The sequence below is a fragment of the Macrosteles quadrilineatus genome, unplaced genomic scaffold (assembly GCF_028750875.1).
Source record: "Macrosteles quadrilineatus isolate MER2022 unplaced genomic scaffold, UCM_ALF_1.0 Scaffold_10__1_contigs__length_6754688, whole genome shotgun sequence".
Lineage (NCBI taxonomy): Eukaryota > Metazoa > Arthropoda > Insecta > Hemiptera > Cicadellidae > Macrosteles > Macrosteles quadrilineatus.
In genome coordinates this window covers 5,203,222-5,230,044 of record NW_026542603.1, presented here as the reverse complement: position 1 = coordinate 5,230,044, position 26,823 = coordinate 5,203,222, and the positions used below count along the sequence as shown (strand labels likewise).

The following is a 26,823-nucleotide window of genomic DNA, read 5'->3' as shown; positions in this document are numbered from 1 at the left end:
AAATTTATAAACTTTAACCATTATTATCTTTGAAACAGGGTGTTCCATAAGAAAAATCAAAGTTGGCGGCCATATTGGAAAAAAGGCGGCTAAAATACTTTTTTTGACGACTACAATTTTTAAAATAAAAAATCTAAGGCACTTGCCACTTAACTTATTTTGATATCTCTTAAAGTTTTTGAATAAAACAGCTTGTACACTTATATCAATCACCCTGTATAAGCTCTTCGTGTTTTTCATTCATTTTAAAACTATTGGCTGTAAGTAAACCATAGTGGAAGGAAGGGGAGAGTAAGTAGGGGATGTTGATGTTGAAAGGCTTCCTCGGCAGTCAGCCCGGGAATGACCAGCAAAGAGGAACCTCAGCTACACATTCGCAAACAACAACAACATGTGAGCTCTGTACCATCTAGCTAGCATTAGTACTACTGATGTGAAAAGTTCTGCAAATTAACACAATCTTACAATATCCCAAGTTTGTCCCTTGTACTTGTTAAATTTTTAATAAAAGGTCCTCCATTAAACATGCTTGGGTGTGACATTTTGTCTGAAAATTTTTTTTAAATGGTCCGTGTTATAGTTTGAAAATACCACTATTCTACGATTTTGTATTTTAGTTAAGAAATTCAATAAAAGATTTACAGCATTTTGTATATAAAAAATTAGGAATATTAACAAAGCAGTCTATATTGTTTTCGGCAACACGCTATATTTGAGAAATATTGTGGTATCCATACTAATGCCTAGCTCTTGTACGGCACAGATAAATATGTATAAAAATGCTAACCTTTTTGATGGCAAGTCCATACTTCTCAAGACAAATTATGATCTGGATCAAGGATACTCTAGCAATAAAACGACAAACCAATCAACTGCGAAATAGTTCAATACATTTAACAGCATCAACAGTTAACTGCCAAAATTCACACCGATGTGAATATGTGCAGAACTCTCATTTAATTTCAAAAATGTATTTTGGCTCCTTTAACCTCTACAAAAATGTATTGTCATGTGAATATAACTTGTTGTGAGAGTAATTGATAGACACAAAACTATGTTGTGTTGCGGAACTTAAAAACTGATTTTCTTTGCCCCAATAATTTATTTAAAGCCCAATAATCAAGAACAGATGTGCAGATGATATTAACCAGAAATCCATCGAAGTTTGTTGTCTTTGGTGCATGCTCTTTACTTAATACACCTTGAACTGGGTTCCTTATCAAATCCTCAAAAGCTTACCTATTTAATATCAAAGCATCACCTCTTGACCACTGGTAGTTTTTAAATGTTTTCTATTTTTAAAATTTTTTATAATGTTTTTTTGTTTTATAATTTTTTTAAATGTTGTTTTTAAATGTTTACAGAACCTCTTTGAACACTATGTTTCAAGTAATTATATGGCCATGTACGATTTTTGTGTAGATGGCTTTGATTGTTTTTAGTTTTCACTGAAAAAAACGCACCCTTGACAAAGACACATAAAATGTAAACAATTGGGTCTAGCACGTGCAAGTGCAATCCTTCCTTCGTTAGCGTCTGCCCATATACCTTAAAGTCATGGCAAAGGTAACTTGTAAGGGAAATTTCTTCTTAGTCAGATTGAAAGGATTTCAGACTATTGCGTAGTTAATGACAGTTTGACCGGAGTCATCCAACTTCGCTTTGATAGTGTAGGTGACCAAGTGAGCTACAACCCATCTTTGACCCTGCTTAGGTTTCTCATCAACATGAATAGAGTTCTTTTTAGGATGGTTTATGGTTTATGAGGTGACGAATCTTAAGGGCTTAATGAGTTAAAAAGCTCTAATGGATACAACAGAGCTTTTTACGTCCCTTGGTAAAGAACAGAATCAAAACTGATATAAACCGTTTCCTATCGAAAACAAACTCGACACAACATAACCATTCATTGAAATCTGTAGTAAAGAAAAGATAAGAGGTGATGTTTGAAGATGAAATTCCTAAATATATACATAGAATGGTCGGTAGGTACCGTATGTCAAAATGAAGGCTATGTCGTAAATAAAGAAATATAAAATCCAAATAATCCATGTGGTACTTTTGAGTTGGTCGTGTTTTAGACTCCTTTGTTTAAAGTGAATAATCTTTTTTTATCTCTGGGGTTATTTATTGTAGAAAGCACAGACTAAGTTTGTTTGTCATCATAGATTTATTTATTTATTTATTTTTTATTTCCTCTGGAAAGACACCAAAATAAGTACAAATAAATGTAATAATTCCTTACCAATTGAAGTATGGGTTCTACATATTTTATATCACCTTGAAGTCCTACCAAGCTTTTACCTTGAGTTGAATCCAGGATGGCATGGACTTGGACGATTTGTTGCCCCAAGTGGGAGAGTTTGGCAGATACCAGAAGCTGCTGGTCTGGCTGGTGTGTCTACCAGCTTGTGTACCGTGTGGTTTCTGCGCTTTCAACCAGCTGTTCATGGCAGACACTCCCGACCACTGGTGTCTGGTGCCCGAGTTGATGGAATATGATGTTCAACTGAGGAAACAACTCGCCATCCCAATCACTGTAAGTCTACGTGCTACGTGTATTGTAGGTATTTGTCTTTTCTTGTTTTTTAGAGGTTGGAATCTATTAACGTTTAGGGACGTTGCGAAACCACAAATTCTTTTGTGCTTGGTATTGATATTGTATCGGAATTGCAGTTGTGACCACTAAAATATCGCAACCAAATTATCGATAGCCCAAGTATCGAATTAGTACAGTCGGGGGGGCTTCCAGGGGGTTTCCCAAGGGAGGTCCAGGGGTACTCCCTCGGAAATTTTTTTTAAGCCTTGTGGTGGCTTTGTTAAGCAATTTTAACGTCTAGAACTGTGTCCTAAAACTTCCGTTAAGTTTTTAGGACGAAATATATGTTCAAACTAATTTTTCCAGTGTCCAATAATTGAGGGGGGGGGGCTTTAGCTCCTATAGCCCCCCTTGGGACCCCCACTGAGTACAGCATAACTCTTTATAGTGTAGTGTAGGTAGATATACTGTACAATCGACATACTTTATATACTCTAAATTAGTAGACAGTATGTTTAATACCATACTATGCTATCTAGCAAAAAGGTTGACATTAAGATAGTAAGAACAGTGTTTGGGCCATTCCCTTACAAAAACATTAAAAATGATGTTATTGATAGGTAGTTAAAAATTATCTTAAATATTCATATTCTTTTTACAGTGTTTTCTTAGGTTTGATGTCTTTTAAGCTATGTATGAATATATTTTTTAAGGGAAAAGGGTATTTCATTATTTGTTTTGCTTTGAAGACATGTTTTAAACCCTTTCAAAATGAGTGTTTTGTAAAAGGCCCCCTCATATGAATATAAAAACAATAAACTCTATTATTTCAGTCAATTAACCAAATAAAATGATATAATCGTAAACAATAACGCATCTTCTAGTTATAAAACAAAACAGTAAAGCACTAAAATCATGAAATTAACTCAAAAATAATAGAAACAAAATTTTGTCCAATCAGTTGTTTTGTAGCAATCAGTGTTACCGGACATGAATTAGACACGAAAAACGAGCTTCAAAATGTACAATGGGATGGGAAGTCTACTTGTGTTGGTTAGTCTATGCAAGTATTGTATGCTAAACAATAACTTTACACGATACCAGAAAACCTAGACTACCATAACTTCAATCGTTCTATTTGACACAATAACAATGTTCAATATTAGATTTTATTCCAACCTTTTGAGAACCCTATTCTAAAAACAAATTGCTAACCACAATTTCCTTTTTTGAAATGTGTCAGGATTAAAATAAATGCTAGATCAACAGTCCGGACAGCTGACATATCCAATGTCAGGTGTTTATCAGAGACCAGCGACCCCGAGAAACCTTACCTGACTGTAATCCCATTATGTCTTTCAATAATCTCGTTCACCTACCCTTGTATTATGCAAACGCAGCAATTAAATGTTAAATCAAAAAAATAACTTTATGGTTTTTCATCATTGGATGCTATATAAAATTTATACCGTAGAAACAAAGACAATGAAATAAATAATAGAAAATAATATGTCACTATAGTGTGGTAGCTTTGTAAAAAGATCACATACTTCTTTATAAAAGCTATTGATTTTGATTGGTTATTCTGTGTCCTACCGTCAATGAGTTTATAAAGAGTTGCATGATTTTTAGGCAAATTCAGCCGAATTCCCTAATGTTCTTAAATATCCCTAAATATGTTCCTTGACTTACAATTTACTGTGGCAATGTTGAGCGCGACTATTTTGACAAAATACCGTTTTTATTAAGAAATTGAAGCTGAATTAAATATATCATAGCAATACCAGAAAATCGAGGTTACCATTCCACGAAACTACCAATGTCAAAATTGTATAATTTTAAAAACATAAAAACTATAATTAATTGTGACTTAACTTCATGGGTTTAAAGGGATTTGTTTGTAAGTACAAAGAAGTGTGCTTTTAGTAAATGAGATAGCCTTAGACTTCTGTATTTTAAGAGGCTTAATAATAATAATTTAACTAAAAAATATCAAATCAGGCACTTTTATTGTTTTAAAAATGGTACATTGGGGTTTTTACTGTTTATATAAATGAAAACACATTCTACCAATATAAAGTGTATGGCAGCGGTGACGCAGTTTATATATTAGGTGGTGGAGGGTTTTTTTGCATTTTTGACAGCTAATTTGAACCAAGCAGCAGCAAAAAGCTGTGATCATAGACAAAAAGAATTAAAATAGACTGTCAGCCGTGCAGTGGTTACCATAGGTTCTGGCGCACACCGCTGGCAGCGCCGTGTAGTTATGTAGTGAGTAGGCCGTAACTACATGGCGCTCCTAGTGGTGTGCGCCAGAACCAATGGTAACCGCAGCACAGCCGACGGTCTATATTTAATTATTTTTGTCTATGCTGTGAAAATGTGATACACAATGGGAACTGTCAAAGTAGGATTGTTTACTAACAGTTATGCTTCTGTTTTTGATTTATAAATATATTGTGATATTGTGCAAGTATATGGTAATTAAATTTTTTCTATTGTTTAGGTGCAGTGGTATAACATTATTATGGCTATGGTAGATGTGTTATACTATAGTATACCATAAATTAAAAGAATCAAATTTTCTCAAACTGTGTCCTCTCCCATTGCAAACACAAAGCACGAGTATAACTGCAATAAGCATTTTATACTTATAAGCAACCCCGTACAAAGGAGGGTACTCAGCAAGTAATGTATAAATGTATTGTGTCTAGCTTTGTTAATAAGTCAGACCAGCTGTTTTTTAACCATGCTGTTTATTTAAATTTCAATAATTAATTACAGCTGAGACCAGTTTCAAACCTGTATAAAAGCATAGACAAAAAGAATGAAATATAGACTGTCAGCCGTGCTGCGGTTACCATGGTTACCATAAGTTCCGGCGCACACCGCTGCAGTTTACGTAGCGCGTACGCTGTAACTACCGTGGCGATCCCAGCGGTGTGCGCCAGAACCAATGGTAACCGCAGCACAGCTGACGGTCTATATTTCATTCTTTTTGTCTATGATAAAAGTCAATCAGTCCTGGGTCCAGATCTTACTATGAGACCTACAACACTAATAGCTTATTCCCTCTATGGTAAATTTACCAATTTCCCCTATATGGGTAATTCGGTAATATTCCCTATATGGGAAATTTCAAAATTTTTTTCCAAATGGGAAATATGCTAATATTTACCTTATGGGAAATTCACTAACAGGCTAATTGTAACGTGGAATTGATATGGCTAACTTAATGTATTGGAATGGCATGGTAATGTATCTTTATAGTCAAAGATACAATGGTCTATGCTATTCGCATTCATTTTAACACAAACTTTAAATCTTTACTCATAGGTTTATGTGGTTGGTGTCATATCACTAAATTCTCAGTTTTTTGGCCTAAGCCGTGTAGAATGGGTATTCAACTCTAAACGTGTGTGCAAAGTGTAAATACCTATTTGATGCGGCTCTCACCGGAAGACCGAGAATTTAGTGACTAAATTTATATGTTTGACTCCTATTTGTCATCTAAGTTTGAAGCTGAACTTTACTTCTACAATCTACATCCTTCGGAACAGAATCACTCATAAGAGAGTTGATAGAGCTACAATGATAGTGTGATAAACATTTCAATTTGATACATACATGTTTGGCTGTAGGAAGACTCAGATAATGTGACATCGTACAGCAAGTGTCAAAGATACAATGTCAACTGGACCCAGTTGCTGTCGGACTTTGACATAGACAGCCTCTCTGCTAATGTCAGCTGGCCTGTCGTCAGTTGCGACCAAGGCTGGGAATTTGACACTTCCGTCATCTCCTCCTCTATTGTTATTGATGTGAGTATATCAGCATAGAAATCAAAATGTACTTCATTTCAAAAGAGTTAAAACATTAAACACTGTGCTTTGTTGCAAGTAAAAAAACACCTGTTAAAATTGTACCTATATTTCGTACCTAGGGCCGAAAATGAGGTTTTGCCGGCTTGAGATCAATTTTTACTTCGTCTTGAACTTAAAACGATCAATATCTGCAAAACCCTTTCTGCCCGTGGTACAAACGCTATTTTTGACTACACTAGACAAAATTGACAAAATATATACAAAATACACTAACACTCAACACAACTGCTTCAAAGTTATGTGAATAAATATTTATAGGAATCAGTAAAAATAATAATAAATAGTAGCTAAGCAGCGGTGACAATAAAACAAGTCCATTGCAGTGCATATGGATACAGCTTGTGTATTAAATACAGTATAGATTAATGTTTGAAGTAAAAATGTGAACAGCAGATTTTTGGCTCTAGGGCCGTAAAAACCTGCTCGGGTCCCTAAATTACGATAACAGCTGGCATATGCATATCCCATCCCTGGCATATATGGACAGCAATACGTAGCTTTCAGCCTCCAATTAAAGTTTGTAAAACGGCTGAAACATCGTAATGTGACTGGCTGGGTCAGCTGAGTGGTTATAGCGCTCGCCTAGTAATCAAAAGGTCGCCGGTTCGATCCTGAGAAAAGTTAGTAGCTTTTTGATGGTTCGAAACTGGACCCAGCTGTTCCTGATCATTGGGCTTTAAATAAATGATCCTGACTAATGAAACAGCTGATCTTAGTCAGTAACAAAGCTACACAGGTCATCACACACCATTCTACACTCATCCTTCACTCATATTTGGGTTAAAATACGCACCTAGGTGGCGTCCCCATCTCAATAATTGATTGATTGATTGTGGTGAAAATGAAAATACAAAATTCAAACTATACTTTTTAGTGCCTACTTTTAACATACAATACAAAAGTTTCAATTAAAGCAATGCTGCTTAAAAATCTTACTAGAAATTAACCTGCATGGTCTGAAAGCTCTTGCGTGAACTTAGCCGCTATCATTGGTGACATGGTCGTAGAAACGTTTGTCGTCCACTGTTAGAGGAGGTATAAGAATCACTAGACGAGATCAAGAAGGTAGATCTCTTATTCAATTTTTAAATAAAAGGAATAAAACCCATTGTAGTTTAGTAATTTTGATTGGAAAACGATGTTGTCTGATATTAGTTTTTGAAATTTTAAGCTTTCTCTGATCGGCAATATTTACATATTTTCCAGTACGAGCTAGTTTGCCAATACGACATCTACCCTACATACGGCTTGGTTGCGCTCAACGCTGGAGGCCCAATAGGAGTTTACATGTTTGGGATAATAAACGACAGGTAACTGAAGGTCAGCAATGTTAATGTTTTGGTCTCCATTACTATTTATAAGTATTTTATTTGTGAGCGGAGCGAAGCTCTTTGGGATCGACTTCAGTGCAAACTTTCTAACACTAAAACTCAATAACAGCTGAACGTATTTTAGTAATTTTAGCCAAACTTAAGGTTGTTTTGACAAATGTTTGGAAGGTTTGGACAAAACCAATTTCAATTTTTGAAAAGGCCTATAATTTAAAAGTAACTCAAAGTTTTTAAATTTTAACATTGGCTTTTTGGGTGGCCATGATGGCTACAAAATATGGGTGATTTTTACAAGTTATGGACTTTTTTTAATGGATAGATATCTTCGTAGGAAACTAGTCTTTCGGCTTTTGTTAAGGATTTAATTAATAGGATTACTATTTAAGTTGACTCTTGATTACTAGAGGCTACAGAGTTTTGTATGTGTTGTTGAATCAGTAGTCATTTATGATAATGAATAAACATACAGTAAGGTGTACTAAGTTTCAAATCCCTTTCTTCTCTTTAGCAACATGTAGAACTCACAGAATCTCTAGAAAGGGTTTAAATTCAAGAAGTATCTGTTGGATTTAAGAGTCTAATCTCGGGATTTTATATTTGTTCACACTCACCGTTTTTCTAGTTAATTTAATATTTGGATAATGGAACCTAATTTGGGAAGCTCAAGTCTCAAAACTTTCCAAAAAATAAATATTTATTTTCTTGATTTTTAAAAAAAATGTTAATAATTTAAGTTTTTTAGATAGGAGTTTTATAATATATTATTTTGATGTAAAAAAAATTATCAAAATGTTGCTGCAATTCCAGTGTACACTTTTAAGAAAGTCAATCATCAATTAAATAATTAATTCCAAATAATGTAAATAAAGTGAAAAGAGCTTTCACATTAGGATCTCGATCTATATTGTCTATTTATTAACTTGACTAGGATTTGTGACTATTTTTCGATAAAAGCCATAAAATTACAAGAAAGGTAAAAATATAGTATTGGCTCAAATTGCTCTAAAAGAAACTATATTTTAATTTTTGCAGGTTTGGAAGGAGGTTGTCATTCTTTATTTGTCTTGCGACGCTCATCTTTGGTAACCTGACAAGTGCATTTATGCCAGACTTCTGGCTGTGGGCCTTCTGTAGAGCAGTAGTGGGCCTTACGATCCCGGCCGTGTATCAGATACCCTTCATAATCTGTAAGTTGTGCTGTGTCAGCAACATTAAAATGTTTAAAACTAACAGCTTAAAGTTTTATTCTTTCACTATATTTTACAGATGTATAATATTTTGGGTATTTTCCTGTTGTACCAAATTTGAAGGAATTTAGGCTTCAAATTCAAATCCCGGGCAAAAACATTGATCAGCTGACGACCCATAATTCCATGCAAAATCGTCATCCACGAACGAAGGGACCAGGACTGGCTGTCTGTCTGTCTGTTGTAGTCGAGTAGTGATTGTAAGACGTCGTTTTGGGTAAGCCACTAAATAACTTCTTGATCAGCATTGTACCTATGTGTTATCATAGATTAAAAGAAGTAGACATTTTGTATTGTAAGGGAAAATAATCCCTTAAATGGTGTCCTTTTTTCCCGTTAAATTTTTTTTCCATCTTGGTTTTGCTCAAAGCGAGCAGGAGTTTCCTCAGGCATTTCTGACTTCAGAAGGCTTTCATAAGCGACATTTCAGAAGTCTGAGCCAAGTATGGAACCTTAGGCAGCACCAGATGTGACACTCATCGTCCGCGGGCCTTCTGTAGTGTCATACATGAGGAGGCGGAACCGGAGATAGTCCTCTATGATGCGCATGAGGTATGCTGGAACGTGGAAGGTGTTCTCAAGATTGTCCAGCATATCACACCACCTCGCGGAATTAAATGCGTTTCGCACGTCGAGAGTTATGAACAGCACAACACTTGCTTCACCTCCTTAATAGCGTCGACCGTAGTATGTCCCATACTGAATCCATACTGACGAGGGGACAAGTCCCCCACAGCAACTACGGCTGAATTCAGCTTCCCAAGGACATTGCCAGCCGTATCCAACATACACAGAGGTCTGTAAGAGGATGGCAGGTCTGGGTCTCCCTTCCCCTCCCCAACAAGCACAAGCCTAGCTGTTTTTAAGCACGAGGGGAAAATCCATTCGACCAGGCAGGCGTTGAACATGCTTAAAAGGGTCAAGGGGTTAGTTGTCAAAACCTTCTTGAGGACTTTGCCGAGTACCCCATCGGGTCCAGGAGCCTTATTGTTCTTCAAGGATAGGACGGCCGCCTCCATCTCTTCAAGACTGAAAAGTGGGACGTCGTCCACTCTTCCGAAATCCCGCAGTGGACGCAACATGTGAGCCGGGAAAAGCCCCTGGACTATCCTCTCCATAGTGGCCCTGTCCATGACGGAAGGTGGAGAGCGGTTGCCAAGTTTCTTGGTTACAAGTTTTTAACCAAGGCTCCACGGGTTGGACTTGACATTGTCCCTTAATGTCTCCCAGCAACTGCACTTGCTCTGGTTGACGGCTCGACGAAGAGACCTCCTAGCCACCTTGTAAGCATCAGACTTATGACGTCTATCTACGGGTCCTCTGGCCCTGGTCGCAAGTCTTCTGGCTCTCAATGCTGCTCGACGCAATTCCGCGATCTCGGCAGTCCAGCAGTTCAAGGGTTGCTTATTTGCACCGGGATCTCCTGCAAGGCATAGGTTGTGTATCTCACTAACTAGTAATTTTGTAAGAATAATACACTCAGTTTAGGGATTGTTTAGTATTACGGCTTTGCCTGACTAAGTTTTTTACAGCTCTGGAGCTGGTTGGACCTAACTATCGTTCCTTTGTCACTGTCATGACTTGCCTCTTCTACACCCTGGGTCTGGTTCTGTTGGCTGGGGTCACATATCTGGTGAGGGACTGGGTCCATCTCTCTATTGTAACGTCTCTACCGTTCCTCCTGTACTACATATACTGGTGGTAAGTTTAAAATACTTGAAGTAGTATTAGATGATTAGTATAGAATAAATTATTTCAAGATGGTGTTGTAAATGAGTCTTGTATTGAGACAATGTTTTGATAGTCACAATAGTAAAAACATCAGGAATAATAAATATTTAAAATAACATATGATTGTTGAGGAATACAAATAGAAAATATATAACTGATTCTTCCGCACTGAGGAAGTGTTCAAGGCGTATATCGTTTGATCTGTCTTGATGAATGTCGCCGTGAAGGTGTTGGTCGATAATATACAGATGTACTTGTGTCTGGTTGATGATTGCTTGATGCATGACTGGTGGATGAATGATTGGTGGATGAATGACTGGTAGACGAATAACTGGTAGTGTTGAACGGAGGAAAAAATGTCAAATCTGCATTTTCAATGTTTTCACTAAATTCTTTCGTTTTGGTGGTAGACTTTTTCCAGCTATTTTTTTCTGACACATGTATCTTCTGTGGATGATTTTGATCCTTTTCTGATTTCTTCTTACTTAGGTTGATTTGCAAGTGCCGTATCCATGTTCGACCCAAAAGAGGACTGTATCCGTCAGTAACAACAAATAACTGTTTGACGGTTGATGTCCCATTGTTTTTCACTCTAACTGAAGAAATGCACAGCGGAGAAAGTAGCTCCCCTGTGTAAGAGCGAAATTTGACAGATGTTGGGGTTATAGTGTCCATTGAAATGTTTTAACGATTTAAATCTCCTCTAGGAAGTAGAGTGTGGGTGCAACCTGAATCAACCTCAAACTTTTGGGGCCGGTCATTAAAAAGAACTGTCGTTATAAACTTATCAGTGTCTGACTGGTGTATGTCATGAATGTTTCCAATTTGACCTAAATATCATCAACATCCAAGGACTGGTTATCATTATCTTGATTTAAGTGTTTGATTGATTTTTAACCACTTTGTTTAGACAGTAGGGACTTGATACATACCTTCGAAATGTGGCCCTTTTTGTTACAGTCATTACAGCGGACTTGAGACCTGTGTAGCCTGCATTGAGGTGACAAGTGATTTTTCTTGCCACACCGAAGACAAACGCCATCCAAGCCAAGAGCAGTCAAGTTGACTTGTCCTTTGCACCGATAATCTCCTCGTTGTGTCACAGAAGATATGGAGCTGCTGTTGTCTGACGAACGACTGCTGCTCTCACCTGAAGAATGATGGCTGAATCTAGCTGACGATAGTTGCCTTTTCGAATGTCCTGCCAACTTGTTGACACTTACGTTGCTGTAAGACGGTTGTGACTGCTGCGAAAACTCGTATATGGCATTGGAATTCAGCTTTGAAGCTTTAATTGCTAAAGCTCGTGTTACAGCAGAGTCAAAAGTTAGATCCTTCTGTTGAAGAAGGTTCTCCCTTATGGAAGAATCCCTAATTCCTCGTATGAATTGTGCCCTGAGGAATAGGTCAGAAACAGAAGCGTTAAAAGTCGAAATTTGCTTTTTGAGGGACGTGTCATAACTGGAAATTGACTCATAGACTTTTGTAGCCGAGAAAAGAATTTATGTTGTTCTACAATTTCATTTTGAGCAGGAAAGTGATTTGTCATTAGGGCAGTAAGCTCTTCATACTTCAGCTCATTTACCTTCTTTGCTAGCGATAAGGTAGACAACAAGTCGTAGCCAGAAGAGCCTAGACTGTTAATAAATATCTGGGCACAGAGATCTTTGTCTGAGAAAACGTTTTTCAACTTTAAGTAGTTTTCAAATCTCTCTTTGAATTAAAAAACGTTTCTTGAGTACTGTCAAACTGGTCAAAATTTGAAATCAGTGTTAAATTCTTTGATGGTTGTGAATCAAACATACCTTGAAGAGCCATTGTAAGTGTTTGTAGAAATAGTTTAAATTGTTCCCGGTCTATCTTGCCCATCCCATCCTCGTCGCCACTTTAAAATACTTGAAGAAGTATTAGATAATTAGTATAGAATAAATTATTTCAAGATGATGTTGTAAATGAGTCTTGTATTGAGAACAATGTTTTGATAATCACAATGGTAAAAACAGGGTCTGACTTAGGGGAGGTACGATTGAGGCATTAGTTCAAAATTCCTCCGTGAACAGCGCTGTAGTAGAGAGCATTTTGGCAATGAAGGTTTACTAATCGCAAAAATAGTTCTGTTCGTAAAATAAAATTATTAATGCCTCAAATTCAATTTTATAATTTTTTTTATTACAAAATTACTATCATAACCTAACCGAACTAACCAAACTTGCTAATAATGAAATAATATAAAAAAGTTTATTAATAGAAAAATAATTCTATTCATTAAATAAAACTAGAAATTGCTCAATTAAAATTTTATAATGACTTAATAATAAAATTAAACTGTCATAACCGAACCAAACCAACCAAACATGCTGATAATGAAAAAATCTTAGTCAAAAAGTAAGTGCCACCAGCGGGATTCGAACCCGGGACTTTCAGCGAATCAGCCCGGCACGCTAACCACTAGACCAACGAGGCCGATGGCTGCAAACCGTATTGTTACGGTAATGGTGTTCCCTCAGCTAATGAGAAGCCCACAGCTGTCATCGGAAGCTCATCTATACCTCCCCTGAGTAAATACCGTAAAAACATCAGGAATAATAAATATTTAAAATCTATATATATAGGTAATACGTGAAGCAGTTTTTTGTTAACGCAACTCCTCCCTTATTTGTGGACCAATTTCAACGTTTAAGGTGTCAAAAGATTTGTCTCAATATGTAGTAGTGCAATAAGGTTTTAGAATTTTAAAATTCACACTCTTAAGGGCGTGAGACCTTCTCAAAGGTCGGGGTTTTCCCATAAGGAATACATAAAACAAATTTAAAAACAAAAACACCTGTTTATCAAAAGAATAGTTATTTGTGCAACTAGTGAGAAAAGTAAGCAATTGACTCACTCGAGAGAAATCCTTACTCACGAGCCGTAGGCGAGTGAGGAATGGTTTCTCGAGTGAGGCAATTGTACTTTGAACTCGAGTTGCACATTATACTTTTCCTACAGTTACCATAAAACAAATAAATTGGTGAAGAAACATAACCTATTTTTACACAGAAGTGAACTTTTAATATAACATTTAACGTGAAGTGACAAATACAACAGTACAACAGCTGACCAGCTGATTTACAGCCAGTGCTGCCAACGTATTTCGCGCGCATACGACGTTGCCTGCATGTTACGCGCTCACTATTTCGTGCCTTCACGTTGCAAATCTGGAGTGAGACAAAGTAATTAGATTGAGACAATGTTAACATTGTCTCACTGATGAGCGAATTGGCCACTTTGCTTTCTCAAATCAGTGAGAGAACATGTACATTGTTAGGTAACTGTAGGAAAACTCATTAGCTTTTTGGGAGTAAATATTAATGTTTGTCATGTAGGTTAAGGCCAAGTTAAACAGTTAATCAGTTTAGTTGGAAGAACAGAAAATGCCTCAAGTTCAAAGAAGAAACATTGAAAACGGGAGGATGAGACAATTAATAATATGGTATCTTATGCGTATGAGGAGAGTAGAAAAAGAGAGGCCTGGTATAACCATCCAGATACACATTCACTTGGTGAGATGAATAATATTTGCCAGCTCTGCTATGCAACTTACTTTGAAAGTGATAAAATATACAAAGCACATAGGGTTGTCACGGTGGTAAAGTAAACTTGCCTAATGTCAGATGAAATGATTGCATGCAAGAATTTTTTACTTCTGACACTGACAGATCGAGATATTTCAAAACATTTATTAGAAACTATAATGATGCTTGACTATGATAAGTTCAAGTAGTAAGATTATACCAAATCTTGGCGGACCTTATGTTTTTATTGTTAACTTTTGTATTACTCGCTCTACTTCAATTGAGAAAAAACACAAATGGATTGTTTACTTCTAGGTTATGTTTCCAGTTCCTCGGACAAACTAAGTTGTTTGACTGAATTCACCAACACAATCCAGACATTTAAGTCAAAAATACGAAGTTTCAAAATTTGCTATTGAAAGCTTTAGTGGCAATATTAGACCAAACATAAGTGAAGGAATTAGTGTTTATGTATTCAACAATCGTAGTTACGGTCAAGTTTATTTTAATGATTCAGGAGAGGCAAATACACACGCTGTTCAAAAAGAGAAAATGAAAATTGCTATCCAAATCTTATAGCTACAAGAGTTATCCATCCTATTTTGACAAATGAATCCATAATTTCAAAACTTTTGGACAGGTATTAAGAGAAACTGCACTGAACAACGTGAGAACGTTCTGATATGCGGGGCGTATACTGTGACTGACAGACAACAAGTTAAAATACGTTAACCACCTTTCAATGGTTTTGCTGCCTTAGCCTATTCAAAACAGATTATGGCTGTCCAGCTGGTAACCCAGAGTTTTTGGGTAAAAAATGGAGCACATGAAATGGTTGATATCACCTCACTTTACAGGAATTTCTACGGAGAAAATTCGTTTGATTAGAGGGAAGTCTCAAATCAAAGAAATAAAATGACCCAACTTAAATTAGTTAACACAAGTTATCAGTAAGGCAACAGTTTTCTTCAATTCTCACTGCTGGAAAAACTTTGTAGCATTATGTTAACTCAAATTGAGATCGTTTAGCATTCATTAGTTATCAGTTAAAACTGAGAGCAGAAATAATGTACGTGGACATTTACGACGCAAATACAGATATTTTAAATTAGTTTCTAACAAGTGTTTAAACAACTCTAAGATGTAACTAGAATTACTCAAATTTAAGTATATCGTTTTCCTCGGCGTTATGTTTCATACTATGCGGCTCATCGAGCCGCACGGGTTCTCTAGTAACATATGATTGTTGAGGAATGCAAATAGAAAATATATAATAGTAAGAGTAAGTCATGTAATTGTTAAACATATTGTAGGGAACTTGAAAATTTTATTAATAAGATACCAATAATAGGCTGTGCTCACAAGCTATTTATTTTACGCCACACTACATTATTTTGACGAACTTCCCACGTAAGGATTTAGTCCAAAAAACAGCTGTTTGCCGCCAGCTTATTCAAATGGGGTTTCATTGCGTACTACTGTACTGTAATGAGTTTTACCGGACACCAATCAGCTGATTATACTGTATTTAGGTGGCAATGAATGGTTATAAACAAAAACATAACCTCTCCTAGAGGTTATGACTAGTGATTTTTAGTCCTTTAGTTGGTGGTAATATATAAGGATTTGTACAGATTTAGTAAACTATCGTATGTCACTCGTCCAAAATGTGTTTACCGGACTCGTATGGCAATCCCGTACTCGACTTCGTCTTGCACGGGAACGACCACACTTGTAAGGCAAACACTTATTTTCAGGACTAGTAACGTAATATACTATTGCGGTCTTCCCAAAATTTGAGTTTTGGCACCAAAAAGTAAAGGGACATTCTTGCTGACCCAGGTAAATTACAGGACTTTGTTTCCCTTCGGCACAAAATATTTGTATAATACTTCATGAGACTTTTAATTACACTCAACGTTTAATTACACTCAACAACGTTTAATTACACTCGACGATTTATTAGAGGAGCTAATGTACTAACCACTAACTAACTAACCACACATGTTGGGTTTGTTTATTGAGGCTTTGCCAAAACCGCCTCAGAAATATGTTTACGTTTATTTATGCGGTTGTGAGAATGTCAGCGACGACAACCAAAGCCAGTTCAATCAAAAGAAGACATCACACAGAACTTAAAAGAACGAGTCCATCCTCACAGGATTTGAGACAGTAGAAAAAGTATTCATTAAATAAAGTGTACTCTAGCAAAAAAAAAAGACATTACTACTGTGTCACAGCACACAACAGAATATGTCTAGCATACACAATTTTGTCTATTCTACCCAATTTGTATATTTTAGCCAATTATGTCTATCCTACACAAGTTTACGCTGTTGCAGGTTTCTACCTGAGTCTCCAAGATGGCTCTTGGCTAAAGGGAGGTTAGAAGAAGCCTCCAAAATACTGGAAACTCTTGCAGCCGTCAACCAAAAGGAGTTGCCAGATTCTTTTAAACTTAAATTAAAGGTATATTATATTCAGATTCAGAATTAATATATTGACAAAAACCAATACTTGCTCACGCTTGAATTTGATCAATAAACATAACATGACGGTTAGTGTAATGTCAGCTAGCGATTTTTTAAATGGCGTGAATACCTAAGATTAAGCAATTGTTAAATAAAATTGTATCAAACAACTAGTTTTAACACCCAATTGTACAAGAACACATGTCTATTGTAGTCATATTTTGAAGACTGACAATTTTAAAAACACAAAAAAATAAATAAACAAAGACTCAAAAACAAAATACTCAGAAAAACGCATACATTAATATTTAACAATCAACTGATTTACTCTTCTTGTTTACACTCTTATGCTGTCTTCAACCTCCTCTGATCTTCACGTTTGGTAGTTTGGTTTTCACAATTGCAATATAGAACAGTTTTTTCAAAGTTCACTTCTTATGGAATTTTGGTGATAGTTTAATTAGATGATAAGCAAAGTTTCCAATTCTGTTTGACAGCAAGGTATGATGCTGCAACGTTTATCTACTACACAATGATAAGCAAAGTTTCCAATTCTGTTTGACAGCAACGTCTGATGTTGCAACGTTTATCACACAATGATGAGCAAAGTTTCCAATTCTGTTTGCAGCAACGTATGATGTTCCAATGTTTATCTATTACACACAATGATGAGTAAAGTTTCAAATTCTGTTTGAAAGCAACATATGATGTTGCAATGTTTATCACACAATGATGAGCAAAGTTTCCAATTCTGTTTGACAGCAACGTATGGTGTTGCAACGTTTATCTACTACACACAATGATGAGTAAAGTTTCAAATTCTGTTTGACAGCAACGTATAGTGTTGCAACGTTTATCTACTACACACACAATGATGAGCAAAGTTTCCAATTTTGTTTGACAGCAACGTATAATGTTGCAACGTTTATCTACTACACAATGATGAGCAAAGTTTCCAATTTTGTTTGACAGCAACGTATGATGTTGCAACGATTATCTACTATACAATGATGAGCAAAGTTTCCAATTTCGTTTGAAAGCAACATATGATGTTGCAATGTTTATCACACTATGATGAGCAAAGTTTCAAATTTTGTTTGACAGCAACGTATGATGTTACAACGTACTCGTAGTGAGATGAAGAGGCTGGAGACTGGTCCTGGAGTTTCTGCACTGTTCAGAACACCCAACATGCGACTGAAAACCATCCTCATCACTCTCAACTGGTAACTATCACATAGTGCTTGAGCTTATAGTGGATAAAATATACTTTGAAAAACTTTATATATTCAAGGGATTATGCCAACCCTGATTAAGATTGTCAGGAAGTTTGTTGAAGAACTGTGTGTATGTTTTTTTTTACTAGACTTCTCCAAGTAATGTTACTGGTTAAACTTGTTTAAAAATTGAAGTAAAGGAGAGTGTACCAGTTAATGATTGTTCTAATATATGTGTCAGATTGCTGATAGGTAATATTTATTTGTTTTGTCTGTTTTAAACTGACAACCTTTTAATTGACATCCGTCTATTGTAGGTTTGCCAATGAGATGGTGTACGTAGGCTTGAGCTACTATGGACCAGCCCTGGGTAGTGATCAGTATCTCAGCTTTTTACTCTCCTCTCTGGTAGAGATCCCAAGCTACTTGGCATGCTGGGTAGTCATGGACCGCTGGGGGAGACGTTGGCCTCTCGTTATATGTATGATAGCCAGTGGAATATGTTGCATCATTACTGTTCTTCTTCCTCCTGGTGAGTGAAACCTTTTAAAATAGGAGGGCTGGGGACTGTCTGTAAATTAAAGTCTCCATCTCGATTACCCTTCCCGGCTAATCAAACTAGTTCAAATCTGAGACCTGGCTATATTCCTTGCTTCTCCCACTACTTTTCTAGCTATGCGATGGTTAGTCTGGTCAATGTAGCCGAAAACAATGTTAGGGTAATTTATTGCTTTGCCAAAAGTATGAGTTGTGCTCTGTGATTGGTTCTCTGTGAAGAAAGAGTCAACCCCTATCGAAATCTGTTGCCAGTTGAAAGATTTGTATGTAGAAATGTGTTTAGAAATAGGAAATGTGCAAAAGTTGTTTTAAGATTTTGTATAAGGGTGAAAACATCTGCACAACGAGGCTGGCAGTGGGTGTTCCTTAGTTAGCATCAAGACAGTGATTAATGATCGTTGTCCTTGACAGTCTTATGAAGATGTTACCTATGAGTTTGGTAATCTTTTGTTTGGTCACATACACTTCTCGAACTGCTTACGAAGAGACTATAGAATGTCCGCAGACGGCCTACATCATGCAAATGTTTACAATTGCCACAGAGCTCCCTCCATACATTGTGAAAATATTGTGTATTCAAACACTTAATTATATTCATATCCGTCGACTGACAATGGACTTAAATAGCGATTGACCCCTTCAACCACAGATAACAGAACATTAATCACAAACTGCGATTCATATACTTCACAGACCATCAATATTCATTCACATCGTTTTTTGCTAATGTGAGACTAATGCATAGGAATGGAATTTGGCTAGAATAATAAAATTAAAGGATGAAGCAAAGAACACAGCGCTTTCAGATTTGTACTATCTTGTTTGGCTGTCGTGTTCAAAAGAAAACAAATGAAACTATGAACTTTTATTAAAGCCCCAAAAACAGTTTAGTGAGTCGGTGGCTCAGTCGGTAGCGTCGCGGACTTCGGGCCCAAGGCAGTAGTGTCGTGGGTTCGGATCCTGGTCACTGCCGATAACATTTTATCAGTACAGTTCACCTTTGTACTGTACCGGCTCACTCCTTGCTTTGCTGTAAACGATCCACGCACGGGCGCTTAGTCTATATGGACGGGCAAATGCAAGGTTAAAAGAGGCCGCCAACCTCTTAAAAAAAAAAAAAAAAAAAAAAAAGAACTAACAAACAAAACCAACTGACTTATCCTAGGATCCAAGATCCAACACAAAACCTCCTTATTTATACCGATGACTTACAGAATATTAAACTTGTTTCCAGAGGCAGTGACTGAGACATTGGTCCTGTTTTTGATGTCAAAGTTCGCAATATCAGCATCATTCCTAATCATTTACCCATTCACTGGAGAGCTTTACCCCACACAGCTGAGAGGGGTGGGGATTGGCTTTTCTGCCTACATCAGTGGCCTTGGGTTGATCATCATCCCATTCATCACTTATTTGGTTTGTTGAAGATTTAGATTATAAGTAATGTGTAAATAAATTGGTCTCAATTGCTTTATTTAATTTAACACGTTCGCTACCACAATAGTTCAATATTTTTCATTCATATGGACAAGCGACGCACAAATGCGACGGCTGGTCACATTAAAATAGACTGACGTCGCATTCTTGCGCCGGTGTACCAATGTTATTAAGAAGCTTATATCTTTGTAATGGTCTATTTGAAGGCCCTGAATTTTCTGCAGTGGTCTACAGAGATGTCTGTTGCATATGTGCGTCACTTGGTCTGTGGATATGATGATTAGTGACGTCATATGATAGTTGGCAAAACTGTTTTTTACTTTGCTGCATCACTGGCCCCTGGTCTGTGTGTACTGTGAACCGAGTGACACCCAGTCTAGATGTGTAATATTGAAATGTATACCTTGGTCAGTGACATGACCGCAGCGTCGCATATATGTGGTGATTGGTAGCGAACGTTTTAATATAATTTAACAACCCAAAAACATTTTCCTTACATTTTTAGTTTTTCATAGGTACATCAATTAACTGCCTTAACACCAAGTTTTTGGTTATTTTTAAGTTTTATAGCCTAAGAAAGCCGAAACGAGTCTTTTATCTCAATTTCTGTCTGTCTGTCTGTAACACAAAAATGTCAATTTACGCGGCCTACTCCGAGAAAACTAGAGTTACCGATTACGATTCAAATCATTTTTCTGTATTTACTGGATTGGTGAGAGTGTCTTTGGCTATTGAAATATGGCCAACTAAACTACTTTGGAAATAAAATAATGAACCATCAAAAACCCAATTTTGTGCAATTTTTGTCAAGTTTTCTCCCAATGTTTACCACATTACGTCATCTATGAACAGATGTTTGGATATTTTTTCTAGCTGTCATTGACATGTTTACATGAAATAATGTTGTTTACATACAAATACAGCAACCATTTCCAAACACGTTTTATAAGCGAATCCAAACCAAGTGAGATATAAAAACGTTGTGCCTTACATAACAGATTTAATTAATCACAAGTGCAATTATGTGTTGAGTATCATCCAGGTCGGGAACCGGAGATTTGGTATTATTTATCAAATCGTACTTAAGTTTTGATAACCGTGAAAAAGACCGTGATCAGTGTTGTTTAGGGCTTGGAAACTTACACTTTTTAAATCATCGTCACCAATACTTACACTTACAAACGAGGTTTCCACTCATTGAAGGCACTTCAATGACGGCTGTTGTGCAAAGTGTAAAGTAAAAAATCACTGCAGTGGGAGATCGGGGATTTTCTGCGGTCTCGAAAGATCTTTTCAATTTCGTTGTGATCGTAACAAAGGTTTACGGATGCTACTAAACTCGCTTTTCCCATGTGTCACTTATGGTTTCTACTCACCGCTATTGTAATGCAATTGCTGGACCGAACTGCCAATAGGCCTATCTCTTGGCTATCCCATCTCTTGGGTACGTAGGCTATCCAATTATTCATATCCACATTTCAACGATGATTCTTGATGCTGGTACTTTTCCCTAGACAACATGGCCTACCTACTAAGGAAATAAAATTACAAACGTCCAAAACCCCAATTGTTTAGAGAATATGTCATCTATTAAATAACAAACCGTTGCTGGGATAAAGGTTGATTCTTCAAACTGTCGCCGATATTTTTAATTATAAGTGGTTTACAAATAATGCAATAATGGGACATAACTTTGATTTCCAATAACGTTTTGAGCAAAAGTCGAAAAACCAAGGGAGGGAGGGATAACTTGTGACTTGATTAACGCATTTAATTAGTCAGAAGTACTATAGTTCTTAACTGTAATTTTTTTTTTTTTTGGTTCTGGTTCTTTTACTTAGAACCGGTGGTAGCGAGAATCATTTTTAGGTACCAACGCATCACTATTTACAATTTAGTTACCGTTGGTGTTGCACCTTATTCCTTACAGTTATAGTAAATTTAATAGATGTCTTACTATATAAGCTTTGAGTTTTCTGTCTGGAATCCAAAATGTTAATTTATACTATGAAAATGTTGTTAACACATTTGAGTGAAACGTTTTTTTTAGTAAACCATCATTTTCATGCTTTACGTTGTTTACACATCAATAGTTTGTAGACTGAATGTTGTAAATTACCGACCTAAATCGTCTTTAGTACTTCATTTCATATAGTATGCAGTCATTTTGACACCATTTTGGGTCACCTTTCGACTAATCAAATTGTTATTACAGAAGGCATTATTATTGTACGATAAGTAAATACGATATGGTAAAATTTGATGACACTAAAAAAGATTTTTAATACTAATTTTAAATGTACTTTGCTTTAGTTAAATTGTAGCAAGTGTCCTTATTCGATTCAGTATTTTTGTGTGTGTGTGTCTGTTGGTAACGCATCAGTGTCCATATTTCTCAGTGTTTCGCGGAAAAGACAAGAGCACCTTTGTTAATGAAAATGTCAACCGGAATTAAGTGTACAATGGTGAGGTTGGGGTAGTATTTCAACTACTTTTAACCAGTGTGGAAAGTAGCTTTCAATTATAGGCCTACCTCAGGGCCTCAAAGATATATAAAGCTATAAAAGTTTTTTTTTTGGTTTAATCATTGGTTTTAAAATATAGACTAATACGATTTATTTCCAGCATTTGTTTTGGGTTGAAACTGTCAGACATTATTTGCGAAGGTCTATGTGTATTCCAATACGGTAATATCTTTGCCTGCATATCTGAACAAATTCACACTTAATACGCAAACAAACTGCTGTTCTGAATATAAGAAAGTTTCCACTGACTACAAGATACTTACATAGAACAGGCACACAACTAGTTTAACATAAATCTTCCCCAGAGACTTTACATCATAGACTGCCTCAAACTGTGTTGTAGGGTTCAGAACACCTAGTGTTGCCGTTGGTTATCATGGGAGCTGTGTCAGTAGTGGGAGGCATCACAAGTCTGAGACTGCCGGAGACATTACATCATAGACTGCCTCAAACTGTGTTGTAGGGTTCAGAACACCTAGTGTTGCCGTTGGTTATCATGGGAGCTGTGTCAGTAGTGGGAGGCATCACAAGTCTGAGACTGTCAGAGACATTACATCATAGACTGCCTCAAACTGTGTTGTAGGGTTCAGAACACCTAGTGTTGCCGTTGGTTATCATGGGAGCTGTGTCAGTAGTGGGAGGCATTACAAGTCTGAGACTGCCAGAGACATTACATCATAGACTGCCTCAAACTGTGTTGTAGGGTTCAGAACACCTAGTGTTGCCGTTGGTTATCATGGGAGCTGTGTCAGTAGTGGGAGGCATCACAAGTCTGAGACTGCCAGAGACATTACATCATAGACTGCCTCAAACTGTGTTGTAGGGTTCAGAACACCTAGTGTTGCCGTTGGTTATCATGGGAGCTGTGTCAGTAGTGGGAGGCATTACAAGTCTGAGACTGCCAGAGACATTACATCATAGACTGCCTCAAACTGTGTTGTAGGGTTCAGAACACCTAGTGTTGCCGTTGGTTATCATGGGAGCTGTGTCAGTAGTGGGAGGCATCACAAGTCTGAGACTGCCAGAGACATTACATCATAGACTGCCTCAAACTGTGTTGTAGGGTTCAGAACACCTAGTGTTGCCGTTGGTTATCATGGGAGCTGTGTCAGTAGTGGGAGGCATTACAAGTCTGAGACTGCCAGAGACATTACATCATAGACTGCCTCAAACTGTGTTGTAGGGTTCAGAACACCTAGTGTTGCCGTTGGTTATCATGGGAGCTGTGTCAGTAGTGGGAGGCATTACAAGTCTGAGACTGCCAGAGACATTACATCATAGACTGCCTCAAACTGTGTTGTAGGGTTCAGAACACCTAGTGTTGCCGTTGGTTATCATGGGAGCTGTGTCAGTAGTGGGAGGCATCACAAGTCTGAGACTGCCAGAGACATTACATCATAGACTGCCTCAAACTGTGTTGTAGGGTTCAGAACACCTAGTGTTGCCGTTGGTTATCATGGGAGCTGTGTCAGTAGTGGGAGGCATTACAAGTCTGAGACTGCCAGAGACATTACATCATAGACTGCCTCAAACTGTGTTGTAGGGTTCAGAACACCTAGTGTTGCCGTTGGTTATCATGGGAGCTGTGTCAGTAGTGGGAGGCATCACAAGTCTGAGACTGCCAGAGACATTACATCATAGACTGCCTCAAACTGTGTTGTAGGGTTCAGAACACCTAGTGTTGCCGTTGGTTATCATGGGAGCTGTGTCAGTAGTGGGAGGCATTACAAGTCTGAGACTGCCAGAGACATTACATCATAGACTGCCTCAAACTGTGTTGTAGGGTTCAGAACACCTAGTGTTGCCGTTGGTTATCATGGGAGCTGTGTCAGTAGTGGGAGGCATTACAAGTCTGAGACTGCCAGAGACATTACATCATAGACTGCCTCAAACTGTGTTGTAGGGTTCAGAACACCTAGTGTTGCCGTTGGTTATCATGGGAGCTGTGTCAGTAGTGGGAGGCATCACAAGTCTGAGACTGCCAGAGACATTACATCATAGACTGCCTCAAACTGTGGAGGAGGGAGAAGAGTTTGGCAAAGACTGGACACTGACTGATTGTTTAAGATGTATACCACTACAGTAAGTTGCTTTTGGTCTCTTCATATTGTAATCTGAATGTGTAGTAATATCTGTTTATTGTCTGGTTACCATGCAGAAACCTTTAGGGTATTTTTGTCCTCATTGGATTTTCACTTAAATATTCATGAATTTTAACGTATGGAGTTTTAAGCCTTGGGGGACCTTAAAACGATAAAGTAAAACGGTCCAAAATCCAGGTCTTACTATGACACCCATGGTAAAAGCTTATGCCCTACATGGGAAATTCGCTAAAAGGTGAAAATGATGTGTACAAATTTAAGCTTTATTTGAGAGAATACTTAGTTAATAAGAAATTTTACAGTTTATTTTTCTTTGTTAATTGTAAATGTTATATATCACAATCAGTTTAAATTTTTTCCCCAACGTATCGTACCTTGTTTAGGTTTATAGTATTAGATATTTCCGTTGTATCCATTGTACTGTATTTTTAGCTGGTATCTGATTAAACTCCAAGGAAGTAAATTCTTAAATTTCTTCCTTCTATTTTTACTTTCTCCCCTTATATATTACCTATGGAGAGTTTTCGTCAAAATTTTTGTGTTTCAGTTTTGAGTGGATATATCCGTTTAGGGTCCCCTTGAGCCCAAAAAAGTGGTTTTCGAAGTGATGTATGTGTGTGTGTGGATATGTACAGAGCTACAGACCACACCTGTAGTCCGATTTTGATGAAATTGGTATGTAGGTTAGGTTAACCCATGGTATCGGTATCTCCATACTTGTTTTCATTTTTTTGAAATTTAGATTTTTAATGCTGATTTTTCCATAAAAACCCTAACAATAACGGAAAAATTGGATTTTCTGGAATGGCCCGAAAGATTTTGATAAAAATCTCGTATGCTATAGTCCTCTAAATTTTAAACAAAATGGTACAAATTCCATTTCCGTAAAAATTACGTTCCAAAAGTTATTGTAACTTATGTTATTTCCCCATAAAATAATAAAAAAATCGGATTATAGAAAAAAGCCGGTTTTAATGAAAATTACAGTGTGTTATGATCCTTATAATTCTAAACAAAATAGTACGATCCCCCATTGCTGAAAATAAATTACGGTTCAAAAGTTATTGCAGCTTTTGGAATTTTCCCTTATAAAATATCATAGTTACTCCCACTGCTTACCCATTTCAAAGGTTGTTGACAAGCTAATGGGAGAAAGTATGCATCAGATTGCTGTCAGTTTATTTCCTATAAATGACAAATCCATTTCACAGGCCAAACTCTATCAACACCTCTTATGAGGACCTGGACGCCCCTGTAGAGGTGGAACTACAGTCCCAGACCTACAGACCAGCTATGAGTCTCTCACTGTCTACGCCAGACAAGGAAAGTGCTCTACTGGGCCGTCGTCCGCCGCGGCTCGTTAGACAAGCCAGCATTATGGAGACACCATTAGACTCTCGGGGCAGTATGAAGATGACCTACTGGTTCTAGAGTCAGAAAACCCCTTATTGTGTAATTTAGGGAGGTTTTGCTCAAAGTTAACACAATTTCAAAGGGATATTTAACGGTTTTCATTGATTAATAACTGATATCCATGCATTTGTGGTCCCACTTACTTTGGATACAGTCTGTACTATGTATCACGGATATTAGAATAGAAAAAGTATGGATCATAACAAATGAGGTCACTTGCCCGAATCTCTATACTAATTGCTGTAAAAGCTGGTTTGTGCGGTTTTTGACAGTTCCATTTAAATAATATAATAACAAAAACATCTTTACTTTCGGGCCAGTTATGTCATTTGTTTATGTTAATGATCCATACAGTTTCTGTTCCAAAATCTGTGGTCTGTATAATGGAACTTATATTCTAACCTTCCCTATAACTGGGAATTGGCTAACTTAAAATGGCACAACTAATTCAGTTAATTTGTGTTTTTACCAGGAAAGTTTTGGGGTAGTTTTGATTTTTTCCATTTCTTATGTATTTTGGGGTGCTGAATCCGAATCTGAGGTTTGCCAATAAAAATTCTTGACGCAACATTGACAAAAATGAGAAAAATATGGAAAAAATTATATTTTTTGTAATATTTAGCTTATAACTCAAAAACTATCAACTTTTTGTTATTAGTCTATATTATAAAAATTAAAGTACACAATATTTGCTACAAAATGTACCCCTAATGTGGTAATCTCCGATTAACCGTTTAGGCTCCAGAGCTATTTGAAAATTGGAACATTTTGTGTTAGTTTTTAAATTTCTCCAATTATTCTGTCAATGACATAT

The 26,823-nt window shown here is 36.9% G+C and overlaps 1 protein-coding gene across 1 annotated transcript; it reads left to right on the top strand.

The window, feature by feature from the left end:
- The first annotated feature begins 343 nt into the window (after nt 1-343).
- Nucleotides 344-26,313, top strand: LOC129004685 (carcinine transporter-like). The gene is made up of 12 exons (XM_054433247.1): nt 344-393; nt 2,321-2,539; nt 6,181-6,360; nt 7,630-7,733; nt 8,787-8,941; nt 10,534-10,702; nt 16,629-16,755; nt 17,862-17,983; nt 18,292-18,506; nt 19,767-19,948; nt 24,398-24,576; nt 25,808-26,313. Exons 2-12 carry the CDS (start codon nt 2,327-2,329, stop codon nt 26,025-26,027), a joined length of 1,866 nt encoding a protein of 621 aa, XP_054289222.1. The 5' UTR covers nt 344-393; nt 2,321-2,326; the 3' UTR covers nt 26,028-26,313.
- Nucleotides 26,314-26,823: the final 510 nt, after the last annotated feature.